Genomic DNA, 14825 nt, shown 5'->3' with positions numbered 1-14825 from the left:
ATTTTGAAGTTTAAATATAACCAGAATTTCCATAACTTCCCTAGCATTTCCTCCAGCACTAAGAATTTCCATTTCTCACTTTAAAAAAAGTCACCAAATAAAATATTTGCCAACCAAAAAGTGTCAACAAATTAATGTGGATGGTTCAAAATGGTTTATTTTCAAATTTTCAAATTAATATGGATGAGTCAAAATGGTTCGTTTTCAAAAAATTAGATGGAATAAAAATGAATTTATTATTATTAAAAAAAAAAATTCAAAATTTAATAAATATAACTTGAATTTATAAAAATAAATTACTAAATTTTAGCAAAATCTAACCCAAATTTCCATAATTTTCCAAACAAATTTAAAGCCTGGCCCATCTGAAATGCTCACATCAAAAGTGTCTGAATATTCTGCCAATGATACTTACACGCTGCGAGAGACACCGTACGTCAGAAGAAACATGAGTACCTTTAGCAGCGCGTGCATTGACTACTCGAGTGGTAATTCTGGGAGATCCATTTCCACTGCGGCATCGTTCTAGTTCGGGTCACTTTCTCCGTACCTTCTAGAAAATAGAAACATCGGCCATGATCAGCCATGACGAAAGAACTGGTGGAATCTTTGACTGCCCATCATCAGCAATGACGATACAATCAGTGGGCTCTTCTCTTCGTTTCTTTGACTCCAGTGCCACTAACTGATGGTAAAAGATTTAAATAAATACACGCCTGGACGGCGAACCGTAAGCAATGTTGCAAAATGCAGTCCTTGTTTGCAGAATCTTCGGAGTTCATGTGTTCGCTAAAGGAGGAGGACTGGCTTTCAGTCTTCACGCAAAATAACGACTCAGAGGATCATGATCTGCTTATGTTATTGATGGAAAATAACGATTCAGGGCATCCGCAGGAAATCCTTAAGCAACACCCTGCGCCTGCGGAAAAGCGAGAAGAGGAACACAGAGAGTCGGCGGAGAGGAAACGTTACAGTAAACATTACAGAGGTGTCCGCCGCCGGCCATGGGGGAAATTCGCCGCCGAAATCAGGGATTCGAGGGTGAGGAGATGGCTGGGGACGTTCGATACGGAGAAAGAAGCCGCCTTGGCATATGACATGGCCGCTTTCAAAATGAGGGGCAACCGCGCCTCGTTGAATTTTCCGGTTGATGTCGTCACCGCAGCCTTAGCGCAGGGCGAGCAAGGTTCCAGGTTATGTTCGCCTTATGATGAGAAATTCCGCCGCCGACTAAATGGGAAGAGGTTTATAGAGACGACCGAGCCGGAGGAGCAGCCGCCTTTGAAATGGCGGAGGCATAACTTGGACACAGAGCAGATTGAGCAACGCGCGGGGTGGGACGCTGGGCAAATCTGCAACGGCCCCGCATCTGAAGTGTTGGAGCTACAGGACCTGGGCGCTGACTACCTGGAGAAACTGCTTTTATTAAGCTGTTCTTCATCATCACCATCCTCTGCTACTGCTGTACATGAAGAAGAGTTTGTCTGTTGGTGATTTCCATGTCCATATACTTATTCCCTGTTATGGGGCTTTTGCTATGTATTGTCATTTTCTAATCCTTTCACTGTAACTATGCTATGTTCAAATTATTTTTTTTTAGAGAATCCGTAACGTCTCTTAAATTTCTTTAAACAGAACAGAATTCCCGTAATCTTTATTAATATAACAAAAAAAATTGAGAGAAATCTCAAACAATTTCATAAATGCTATAAATTATGTTATAAATTTGTCAAAGACCACGTGAACCCAACCCATACCACTGAAAAACCAAATAATTTATAGAAAATCCGTAAAGGCCTTGAACCCATACCACTGGAAAACCAAATATTTTATGGAGAATCTGTAATTTCTATTAAAGCTTAAACCCATATCGCTGGAACCATTGGAACTAAAATCCTTGATATTTACTTAACTAAATTTATCCATAAAATTTCAACGATTTAATCATAATTAATACTCAAACTTAACTAACAGTGGGAACCAGTGCTATATGACGTAACACCCAAATGAATCGTACTGAAGCGAATGGTAAAGATCATACTGAAGCCAATGGTAGAGAAAGATGATTTTTTGGATTTTTGGGTATTTAATTTTATTTGGCTGAAAAAATTGAACTGAATTTTTTATTTGTGTTATTTAAATTGATTTTTTTAATGTATACATGGATTTAACAGAATGTGCAAAATGAATATGCAAAATGTGCAGAGATTACCCATCAAATTAATAATTTCAATAAATTCTTACCATATTTTAGAAAATTAAACTAAAAATCTAACCAAAAAAACCTCAAAAAATCACAATAAAATAATTTAACCAACAGAATCAAATGACGATCGGCCTTTCTGCATTGAATTGCATGAAAACATGCCCTGTAATCCAATAAACAAAATAGCACCAAGCTAATCCACTGGGACAGCATGTTGATGCAACATGGGTTTAAGATTTGAGAAGGGTGGTGATGTTTTTTACAGAGTTTGAAAAAGCTTAACAATCCTCAAGACAAGGTTATCTTTTTTTTAATAAACAAAATTTAATTATATTTTAGGAAATAATAAATAAAATTAAAATTATATATTTAATTTTAAATTTTGGTATTTTAATTTATACAAGTAAGGAATTGAAGTTGTATATTTTATTCAGAAATTATAAATAACCAGAGTGATTGTATTTAATATTTTCATTATAAATAAATTATATTAAAAAATAGTAATTGAAAGGATATATTTTTTTTTTTGAATCAGAAATATAACAAGGGATTATTATTAGAAACTTAATGCTATAAAAAAAAATTAGCAAAGGAAAGAGTATATTTTCCTAAAAATTATAAATATAAAAAAAGTTGTAATTAGAAATAATATGATGTCAAGATATATTAATTACACAATTTAATTTATAAATGAAATAGTATTATAATTTCAAGTAAGATTGTATTTTTTTGTTATTTAAAATATATTTTTGAATATATAAACTGATTCAGCATCTATCCTAGAAAAATTGTGAGCACTCAACTTTTATAGATTAATCAATTAAAATCAAAATTTTAAAAATCTGTGCCTAATTTTGATTCAAATTAACCAAAAATGTGTCTTAAAAAAACCAGTTCATCTATTAGTTAAAATACATGTATACTAACTTACTAATTATTTAAAAAGTGCAATATAAATATAAATATATTCATATTTATTGAGGAAAAATTTAATTTAAATTTTTTAAATATTTCTTCACATTACCAGGTTGGAAATTGGTAAAATATTTAATAATATTTTATTTTTATAATATATATTAAAAAAATTGAGTGAAACTTTAGATAGTATTATCAATGACATTTTTTCCTCAATTATTTTTAAAGTTTATTATATTTAAGTGATAAAATACCACTTACACATGTGTGGGTGCACATACACATAAGTATGGTAGATTTTGGAAGTAATATTTTTTCACAATCATGTTTTAAGTTTATTACATTAAGTTTATTACATTGAGGTGATAAATACCACATATACATGTGTGGGTGCACATACACATATAAGTATTCTAGATTTTAGAAGTAAAGTCAAAGTGATTGATTTCACTCCATAATATTCTTGATTATATATATAAGAAATTAAAAAAAATCATAATGTGTAGGTAAAATATGATATTTAATTTTTTATTGCGCTAAGAGGACGCTCTACAGCCTTATATAGGATAGATGTGTAGGTGTTAAATGTTAATATTTTTTAAATACAATTTTTTATATTGTAATTTTGTTTTTAGTTGAATTGAGGCTTCTGTGAACCATAATATTTGAAAGAATAACTTCGGCTTAAATCACATGTAGACATACATTTGTCTACGCGTTTCGAACCAACTAGTGTGGTTCATCCAACTAGTGTGGTTCATCGTCAGGATAAGTTGAAGAAACAGATCCAGATTAGCATGATAAATAGTCTGAGCAGAGTCTCCAACGGCTAAATTGACTAACGGCTAATTTTGACCTTAGGACCCAGGTCTAATTCTTATTTATTAATTAAATATTATTATTATTATTATTTTTCTTATGGAAATAAGTTAAATTAGGCAAAATGATTGGTTTTAAAAGGGAATTTATTTATTTATTTAAATATATATAATATTAGGTTATTAAGATAAAAGTTAGGATTAATAATTTCAATGGTCGGTTTGAAACGATAATTTATTTATTTATTCAAATTATTTAATATATATATATATATATATATATATATATATATATATATATATTTAATTAAAATCATAATATTAGGTTGACTAGTATTTTTATTCAATAATAATTTAATGGTTTGTTTATTTTTATGGAAATTAGTTAAAATATATAAATAAAATAATTTTAAGGTTAAAGATGTAATTATTTATATATTTAACTTATTTATTAACAATTATATATATATATATATATATATATATATATATATATATATATATATATATATATATATTATAATTAAAGTTATAATATTAGGTTATTAAGGTAAAAGTTAGGATTAATGATTAGATTAAAAAGATAATTTATTTGTTTATTTAAATTATTTAATAATTATTATTAAAATTATATATATTTAAATAAATTAATCATAAGTTGAGAAAGATATTAATTTATTTTTTTAATATAAAAAGTAATTTATTAATTTATTTATTAATAATCAAATATATATATATATATATATATATATATATATATAATTTAAAAAAGTAATTTATTAATATATTTATTAATAATCAAATATATATATATAATTTATATATAAAAAAATAAAAAATTAATTAATAAATTAAGTTAAAATAAATAATGTATGGTTAGTTTAAAAAGGTAATTTAGTTATTTAATAAAATTATTTATTGCTAATATTATATATTATAATATTAGGATGCTTAAAAAAAAAAAAAAAAAAAAAATAATAATAATAAAATTGGAGGGGGCAGAAAAATCGACTAAGAAGAGAGTGTTGGAATCCAACACCTACTCATTTTCCAACCATCATCTCTATTGAGATTGCTCGGCCTCTTCTCAATCTCAATAGCTTCCCTCAATTTACGATGGTGAAACTGAGCAACTTTGGCAACAACCTTGGCCTCCTCAATACACACCTGATGCTTGGTCTTTTCCACATGCTCTACTAATGCTGAAGACTTGGATCTCCCATGTCGTAGGTCGGCTGCATGTTCGCAGATCCTTTGATGGATGGAGCGTCATGTTTCCCCAATATAGGGGTCCCACAAGAACAAGGGATCAAGTAGACACCCTTCATGTCCTTAGGGTTAACGGGATCTTTCACAGATCGGAGGGAATTGCGAATGGTGTTGAGGGGCCTAAAGGTTGAGGGAATATCATACCTTTTAAGGATCCGAGCAATCTTGTCCGTGGTTCCTTGAACATAGGGAAGGTGGACACCTAGACGACGCTCTTTTGGCTCTTTCTTAATTAATGCGTTTTTTGAGGCTTTCTGGAAAGCCTTCTGACCCAGGCGTCTGCTATATCCATTCTCCACAAAGACATTAAGGAGATGGGATCTCTCCTTATCAAAGCTCTCACAATCAGAGATCCTAAGGGCACGAGTAGCGAGGGTGTTAAGAACACCCAACTTTTGAGCAGGGAAATGATGGGAATCGGCATGAAGATACTGCTCAGTATGCGTTTTCTTACGAAACATAGAGTGGGAGAGAAAGCCATCCTTATTCCGAGATAAAAGAATATCCAGGAAAGGGAGGCAACCATTGACCTCTTTTTCCATGGTGAACTTGATGGTCGAGGATCGGCTGTTGAGGTGATTAAAGAAACGATCCAGCTCCTCAGGGCCATGGGGCCAGATGACATTAGTGTCATCCACATACCTTTTCCAAAGCTTAGGAAGAAGACGAGCTGAGGATAAAGCTTTGGCTTCGAAATATTCCATAAAAAGATTTGCCACAATAGGGGAAAGAGGGGAACCCATGGCAACACCACAAGTCTGCTCAAAGAATTCACCCTCGAAACAGAAGAACGTGGAAGTGAGATAGATCTCCACCAGATGCGCGGTATCGGGATCTGTTAGGCGATAGATCACTTCCAAGGCCTCCTTTATAGGGATGCAAGTATAAAGGGAGACCACATCAAAGCTGACGAGAATGTCCTCAGGGCTAAGCTTAATATCCTTCAGCTCCTTAATGAAGGAAGCAGAGTCTTTCACGAAGGACTCAGTGCGGCCAACCAAGGGCTTAAGCTTAAGGGCAAGGAACTTAGCCAGAAGATAGGTCGGACAGCCAATGGTGTTGACGATAAGCCTCATAGGGGCCCCTCTGAGGCCTATCGTCAACACCATTGGCGATCCGACCTATCTTCTGGCTAAGTTCCTTGCCCTTAAGCTTAAGCCCTTGGTTGGCCGCACTGTGTCCTTCGTGAAAGACTCTGCTTCCTTCATTAAGGAGCTGAAGGATATTAAGCTTAGCCCTGAGGACATTCTCGTCATCTTTGATGTGGTCTCCCTTTATACTTGCATCCCTATAAAGGAGGCCTTGGAAGTGATCTATCGCCTAACAGATCTCGATACTGCGCATCTGGTGGAGATCTGTCTCACTTCCACGTTCTTCTATTTCGAGGGTGAATTCTTTGAGCAGACTTGTGGTGTTGCCATGGGTTCCCCTATTTCCCCTATTGTGGCAAATCTTTTTATGGAAGATTTCGAAGCCAAAGCTTTATCCTCAGCTCGTCTTCTTCCTAAGCTTTGAGAAAGGTATGTGGATGACACTAATGTCATCTGGCCCCATGGCCCTGAGGAGCTGGATCATTTCTTTAATCACCTCAACAATCGATTCTCAGCCATCAAGTTCACCATGAAAAAAGAGGTCAATGGTTGCCTCCCTTTCCTGGATATTCTTTTATCTCGGAATAAGGATGGCTTTCTCTCCCACTCTGTGTTCCGTAAGAAAACGCATACTGAGCAGTATCTTCATGCTGATTCCCATCATTTCCCTGCTCAAAAGTTGGGTGTTCTTAACACCCTCGCTACTCGTGCCCTTAGGATCTCCGATTGTGAGAGCTTTGATAAGGAGAGATCCCATCTCCTTAATGTCTTTGTGGAGAATGGATATAGCAGACACCTGGGTCAGAAGGCTTTCCAGAAAGCCTCAAAAAACGCATTAATTAAGAAAGAGCCAAAAGAGCGTCGTCTAGGTGTCCACCTTCCCTATGTTCAAGGAACCACGGACAAGATTGCTCGGATCCTTAAAAGGTATGATATTCCCTCAACCTTTAGGCCCCTCAACACCATTCGCAATTCCCTCTGAGCTGTGAAAGATCCCGTTAACCCTAAGGACATGAAGGGTGTCTACTTGATCCCTTGTTCTTGTGGGACCCCCTATATTGGGGAAACAGGACGCTCCATCCATCAAAGAATCTGCGAACATGTAGCCGACCTAAGACATGGGAGATCCAAGTCTTCAGCATTAGCAGAGCATGTGGAACAGACCAAGCATCAGGTGTGTATTGAGGAGGCCAAGGTTGTTGCCAAAGTTGCTCAGTTTCACCATCGTAAATTGAGGGAAGCTATTGAGATTGAGAAGAGGCCGAGCAATCTCAATAGAGATGATGGTTGGAAAATCAGTAGGTGCTGGATTCCAGCACTCTCTTCTTAGTCGATTTTTCTGCCCCCTCCATTTTTTATTATTATTATTATTATTATTATTATTATTATTTTTATTTTTTTTAAATTTTTTTTAAACATCCTAATATTATAATATATATAATATTAGCAATAAATAATTTTATTAAATAAATAAATTACCTTTTTAAACTAACCTTATATTATTTATTAATTTATTAATAAATATATTATTAAATTACTTTTTTAATTATATATATATATATATATTTGATTATTAATAAATAAATTATTAAATTACTTTTTTAATTATATATATATATTTGATTATTAATAAATAAATTATTAAATTACTTTTTATATTAAAAAAAATAATAATATCTTTCTCAACCTATGATATATATATATATATATATATATATATATATATATATATATATATATATATTTTTTTTCCCGTGGAAAAAGTCGTAATTTCTATTAGTCATTTGAAATTACATTCTGTAGATGCTGTGCATATTCATACTGAGACAGTGTGTCTCTCAGAGAGTTCTGTAGGAGACTGTCCTGAGTTCCAAAAAGGAAAAACTAGAAAAGATACAGAGATATGATCATATGAAAAATACCATGCACTCTCCGAACTGTTGGTCCACGCAGGGAGTTCGGAGAGGTGTCTGTCCATAAAGCTTCTGTCTATAATAGGAAACAGAAAATAGAGATAACATGTAAACTGTGTTTGCTGTGCAACCATGAGTTCTGCCTCCCATTTAAGGAGACACAAAAAATATAGAGTTTGCTGTCCATTTTATCAGTTTTATCTAAATAGCATGTAAATGAAAAAAAAAAACAAAAAAGAGCATCTGTTTGTGCATAATGGGACCCCTTTCAGTTCTGAGTATCCCTTTGTGCCTGATGATCAACAAAAGGTCGATGGTAGTGCTGAAAGTAGGTTCCATCCAGGTCATCTTGTATTAGCCAGTCCGCTTCTTCCCTCTGCGCTGCTTGCTTGGATAGGTAGTCCGCCCGAGTGTTGCGCTCCCTGTAGATATGTCGACATTCAAATTTTTCAAAAGCATCTGTTAGTCTGAGTGCCTCTTCCAGAATGTGTCTCAAAGAGAAAACAGAACATGTTGATTTCCTTGTAAGCCAATTGCAGACAATCTGTGAATCTCCAAACAATTGAAGTTTTGTGCAGCCTTTTTCATGTGCAAATGTGATGAGGTGTTTTGCAGTGATAAGCTCAGCATAGTTGTTTGTGCCCCTCCCCAGGTGAATTTGCAGCATGAAGTAGTGGCTGTCTCTCAGGTAGAGTAGGGCTCCCCCCCCACAACCCGTCTCTTGGGCTGAGCCATCAAAATAGGCCCAGGGATAGGATTTATCTATAAGCTCCGGGGTGATGGTCCTATGGGGGGCAGGTGGAGGATCTTCAGGAATGAGAGCTAGGTCTGCAAAGAGGTGTGCTATAATGGCAGGCCAGAGAGGAGACTTTTGGTAAAAAATGGCTCTGTTCCTTGCTGTCCAGATGGACCAGCACATCAGGAGGGGGATATTCTTGTCTTTTCCTTTGTGACGAGCCTGCCAGTTTTCCCAGGCATCACTTAAAGAGTGACCCTGCCATAGCTGAATAGAGGGAGACATTGTAGTAATGAGAGTCCACTGTTCTTTGACAACCGGACATGAGAGGAAGAGGTGTTCAGTATCTTCGTCGTTCATTTTGCATAAGTGGCACCAGAAAGGTCCATGGAAGGACTGCTTTTTTAGATTTGCTCCTGTAGGTATCTTGTTGAAGAGAATTGCCCACATAAGGAGGCGAGTTCTGGGTGCAGCTTTTAGATGCCAGATAGATTTCCACCATTGTAGCATATTGTCTGGTTTCAGTGGCTGCATGAGCTGTAGGTATCCTTCTTTCGGGGTGTATGAACCACTTTTTGCTAGGGCCCAGACAATTTCGTCCTCTTCCTCTGTGATTCTAACCTGTGCTTGTGAGAGCGCCTCTATGTAATTCTCCCATATTTGTCTCCACTGATTAGGAATGTGAAGGTCTCCGCATGTCCTCCAGGCCTGTTGGAGAAAAGTGGAGTTTGCCTGGTCTGCAATATGAGAAATATGCGTGACTCCCTGATTTCTGAGGTGGATTAGGAGCTGTGCTGGGAGATTGTGCATATTCCCGCAGCCGATCCATGGATCAATACCGACTCGAACAGAGCTGCCTTGTCTGATCCTCCAGGTGATGCCTTCTCGGATTAGGGGTAGGGAGTTTATGACCGCTTTCCATATTATTGAATGCCTACCACTTCCTCTCTGTTCCCTGCATACCCAGCTGTAAATACTATCTGGAGCGATGTATTTCTCCATGACTACCTTCGTCCAGAGGCTGTATGAAGTGAGGAGTTGCCAGCCCAGCTTGGCTGCCAGTGCATTTGCAAATAGATCCAGTCTCTTTATCCCCCAGCCACCCCATTTTTTTGGTCTCGCGATGGAGTCCCATTTTACCCATGCAAAGAGGTTTCCTTGCCTGTTTCCTTTCCATAAGAATCTGCAGCAGATTTTCTGTAGCCTGGAAAGAATCCCTCTCGGTATCCAAGCCAGTGACATCCAATACACTGGTGTTGCTTCAATAACAGATTTAATAAGCGTGAGTCTCCCAGCCCTAGAGAGATATCTGTTGTACCAGACATTGACTCTTTTCTCCACTTTGGTAATGAGCCAAATCCAATCAGCTATTTTGTACCCTCCATGCTTCACCCTGAAACCTAGATACTTCAATCCTTCCTCCATAGGGTGTATTTGAAAAGGGAAGCGGTTTTTTGTGTAGATGACCTCTTGAGGGGTGCATCCGAGCTCTGTTATGGTGGATTTATGAACATTTATAACCATTCCTGTTGCTTTCTGGAAGAGATCAAACACCTGTTTTAGCGCCGATGTGTCAGCCATGCTACCATTTAGGAAGATCAACACATCGTCCACAAAAAGGAGATGTGTAAGGAAACAGTTTTCCGAGATTTTTATTCCTTTTAAGCTACCTCTTCTGTGCTCAGATGCAATAAGTCTGCTTAAACCTTCCATAATGAGGAGAAAAAGAAGGGGGATAGTGGGCATCCTTGTCTGAGACCCCTTCCAGCAGTGAAGAAAGGGGAAGGAGTGCCGTTGAGGAGAACGCTGAATGGGACATCAGAGATGCAGCTCATGATTCTTTTAATGAATAGGAAAGGGAAGCCCAAATGGGTAAGGAGCATACGGATGTATAGAAGATTTACTCTATCGAAAGCTTTTGATAGGTCCACCTTGAGGATCATACCCTTTAAATTTTTGCTTTGCATAGTGTGGAGAAGCTCTTGTGCAGTGCCAATAGCTTCATGGATTTGTCGTCGGTGGAGGAAAGCGAACTGCTCAGAGGATATGTTGGCAGATAGAATGGGTTTGATCCGATTTGCTAGGATTTTGGCCAGTATCTTATAGAGGCAGTTGCAGAGCGAGATAGGTCTGAATTCATCAAAGGAGACAGGCTTGTCTGATTTGGGAATGAGGGCTATAAAGGTGGCTTTGATACTAGCAGGGATAGATCCCAAATGACAGCAGTGGTTTATAGCATTTAGTAAGTCTTGCCCCAGCAGATCGTAGAAAGTTGAGTAGAATTCAATAGTCCAGCCATCCGGGCCTGGGCTTTTGTCTTTCTGAAAACCTTTGATTGTCGCTTCCAATTCCTCCATTGATATATCTTGAATGAGCGCATCTGCTTCCTCCTCATCAACAAATCTTGGAAAGAGTTCTGCCACTCTCATTATTTCAAGAAGGTTTGCTTGTTCTGGGGCCTTGTATATGTTCCTGAAGTGTGTGGTGGCAAGATGTGCCAGTTCTCCAGGTCTGCTTACCGAGTGTCCCTGTTCATCCTGCAGCTCCCAGATTGTATTTATAGTCTTCCGTCCATTTGCAAACCGGTGGTAGAACTTTGAATTTTCATCCCCTTCCTTTAGCCAGATGGCTCTGCTTCTAAGTCTCCAGGAGTCCTCCCTATCCCTGAGTATCTTGGATCTTTTTTTAATAAGCTCTTCGTACATAGACTTCTGGTCTGGGGATAAGAATGTACCATCTGAGAGGGATTCGAGACCTTCAATTGCTTGTTCCGCTTGTGAGAGAGTATGGTCATCTAGTTGTCTCTTCTGCTTTGCCCATTCTCTTGTGACTACTTTGATCTCAGAGAGGTTCCTGACAAAGCCTTTTGCCGGGTCTTCATTCTCCCGAATTGGATGTGCCTTCCAGTAGTCCGTAATCAGATTGATATAGGAGGGTTCCCGCAGCCAAGTGGCATTGAATTTGAATGGGGCTTTTTGAGCTTGTTGTCTAGCACTTATTTCCAGGAAGATTGGTCTGTGGTCCGATATCCCCCCGCTTCCCACCCATTGTCTGGCTCTAGGGTGTAGATTACACAGACCTTCTTTGATGATAAAACGGTCGAGCCTCCTTGCTAAACTCTGGTCCCCAGTTCTGTTGTTCTTCCATGTGTACTGGATTTTTGCAGAAGGGAGGTCAATCCAGTGAAAATCCTCAAGCAATTTCCCAAAGTAGTCCGAAAGGGGGTCAATTTGTGCCTGATGACCCCAAGATTCAGAGAAGCCCATTGAAAAGTTCAAATCTCCCCCCAAGATAATGTTTTCATCTATTAGGATCGGGGAACCAAGGAGCTTTTGCCAGAATAGTTCTCTGTTTTGGCAGGGGCCATAAACATTTATGATTTTGAGATTTTCCTCCAGATCTTTTGAAAAAATATCAGCCCCCAGATAACCCGCTCCGCCCCAGCTATTTTTTAAATTTATGGAATTGTTCTTAAAGCCCATAGCTATACCTCCAGATCTTCCTGACACATCGATGGCTATTATAGTCCATCCCGGCAGCCATGATTGGAGAATGGAGGTTGCAGAGTCTACTTTACATAAAGTCTCTTGTAGGAATATAATGTCCACAGGATCAGTTTTAAGAAGACGCTTCAAGGCCGATTTTTTATCGGGGCTGGCCAACCCTCTACAGTTAAAGGACATTATTTTCATGGAGGGGGGCGGGGGAGGGTGTCCTGCGCTCTAAGGGCCCTGGGGATAGTATTCTGTTTACCACGGAGGACCTCGTCCTCCAATTGTTTTCGAGCAATGGTCATATTAGACGGACGGCCCCGCCCCAGCTTGGGCGAGAGAAAAGGAGCATCCACCGATATGCCTATGGCATCCGAGACATGGAGCTTGGTGGTCGCGCGGGTGGGGTACCGGGGAGAGGAGTTTACAGAAGGGCAGGGTGTGGGGAAGGAAATGTGGGGAAAAGAGGGGATGGAGAGAGGGGAGGGGAAACCCGGTGGATTCGGGATAGGGCAGGAAACATATAGCGATGGGAGTTGTGAAGGGTTAGAGTCCATTACAAGGTCGAGGGCAGAAGGGGAAGAGGGCGGGGGAATTTTAATGGGGGGAGGCACACCCGCGGAAGATAAACACAAAGATGCATTTTTAGAAACAGAGGCAGACGAAAGAGAGGACGTACCCGAGGAGAAGACCGCACCCTTTGCAGCTCTTGATCTTGTCAGAGGTGGAGAAGGAGGCCGAGCCGAGTTTGAGCCTTGTTTCTTTCGGCGCGGTGCATTAGGCGCCTCCACCGTATCTGAGGTGATGATGTGGTCTGTTCTGCGAGCCATAGCCACTGAGAGGTTCGGCTGTCCTACATCAATATGCGGACCCTGGTCTGAAACCGTCTGCTCTGTCTTCTGGAGAAGGGGGCAATCCTTATAAAGGTGACCCACCTGGTGGCATCTTCTGCATCTGTAGGGGATGCCTTCATAATCGAGCTTTTGCGTTCTAGAAGTTGTTTTCCAGTGAATATTGATATTTTCCGGCACCCCCCCTCTGGTATCCATATGCACCAAGATTCTTGCATATGCCAGCGAGCCGGTTTTGATGTAGGATTTATCTGATTCCATGAAGGTGCCGAGTGCATTTCCAATTCTCTTGAAGATGTCTTCAGACCAATACTGAAGTGGCAATCCTGGGAGCCTGACCCAGATAGGTCCGATACCTATAAGCTCCGTCTCTGGGTCAAATAATGGCGTCCATCGCTTGAGGAGGACCGGGGCTTTCTCGAAATGCCAAAAAGATGAGAGGACCCAGCTCGTGTGGTCCGCCCGTGCAAATTTGAGTGCGAACCAGCCGCGCACGAAGGTCTAGACTGTTGGAATGTCCACTAAGTATTGGCCCCAGATCGTAGACGCCCATTCCTTTAACTTTGCAGCCGTTGCATGCCGACCCTTTATCCGGCCCACAAGGACACAGTCCGCCAGATCCATAGCCTCCCCCCAACGTATATACTCTTCCAATCTCAGGAAAGCGTCTTCCGCAGTCAATTTTAGACAGCGCTGCTTCTTGGAAGGCCGAGAGGACATACGTCCCGGGATAGCAGTAGCCTGTGAGTCCGCAGGGTTAGAAACAGGTGGGGGGGGAAGAGGGTTAGATCCAGGAGGGGGAAAGGCTTCAGGAAGGGGAGGGATCTCGTGATAACTTCCGGAAGGGGCAGCAGGGGCCGATAGGGGGATAGAAACCGAGGAGGGGGGGTTTTCCTCCGGAGGAGGGGGGATAGTGACCGGGGGAGGGATGGAAACCGCAGGGATAACAGGCGTAGGAACAAGGGAGAGGGGATCCGAGGGTTGTGTTGGAGCGCCGTTCGGAGATGGGTTTAAGCAGTCGGCCAAAAAACCCAAGGTGGCCGGGGAGGGGACCGCGAAAGAGTTCCAAGAGGAGGGCTCACCTGAGAAAAAACCGGAGGGGGGAATAGGGTCGATTTGGGGGGAGATGGATTCGAATCCGGCTGATAAGCTCCCACTGTTCAGACCCCCAGAAGAAGAAAACGTGGACCTCCAAATGGAGCTATCCGCCAGCGGAGATGCCGAGTAATCCACCTCCTCTAAGTCCATGTTGACAGCTGCACTGAGTCTCCTTCAAGAAAATAGGTAACCGCCCAATAGAGCCTACCTCGGAACCCGATAACCGTTTTGGGGTTTCACCGGTAGCAGGTAGGTAAAAAACCCACAAGATCCCAAAGTAGGAAGGGATCGAAAAATACCTGGTCGCTCTTGCCGTTAACCTTGAGTCCCGTCGCCTTCAGGTTCTGTCGGCCGATCCCGTAGGGTGCCGCCGTTCCGATGCAGTGGAGTAATAACAGGTATCCAGGGCGAAAGGGAAGAGGTAAAAAGAGTGGGTA

At 39.8% G+C, this 14825-nt stretch overlaps 1 protein-coding gene across 1 annotated transcript; it reads left to right on the top strand.

Moving 5' to 3' along the window:
• The first annotated feature begins 692 nt into the window (after positions 1–692).
• On the top strand, positions 693–1538 carry LOC149203785 (ethylene-response factor C3-like). Its single transcript, XM_089400249.1, has one exon. It carries the CDS (start codon positions 748–750, stop codon positions 1492–1494), a length of 747 nt encoding a protein of 248 aa, XP_089256375.1. The 5' UTR covers positions 693–747; the 3' UTR covers positions 1495–1538.
• Positions 1539–14825: the final 13287 nt, after the last annotated feature.

This window comes from Pinus tabuliformis, chromosome 2_1, assembly GCF_031772625.1.
Source record: "Pinus tabuliformis cultivar Carrire ecotype Pingquan chromosome 2_1, CPIR1, whole genome shotgun sequence".
NCBI lineage: Eukaryota > Viridiplantae > Streptophyta > Pinopsida > Pinales > Pinaceae > Pinus > Pinus tabuliformis.
The sequence above is the reverse complement of the archived record's forward strand: the minus strand, read 5'-3'. Positions and strand labels throughout refer to the sequence as shown.

Bases quoted from the DNA above. Each gene is read 5' to 3' on its own strand.
- LOC149203785 (XM_089400249.1), top strand. From the start codon at position 748: ATGCAGTCCTTGTTTGCAGAATCTTCGGAGTTCATGTGTTCGCTAAAG.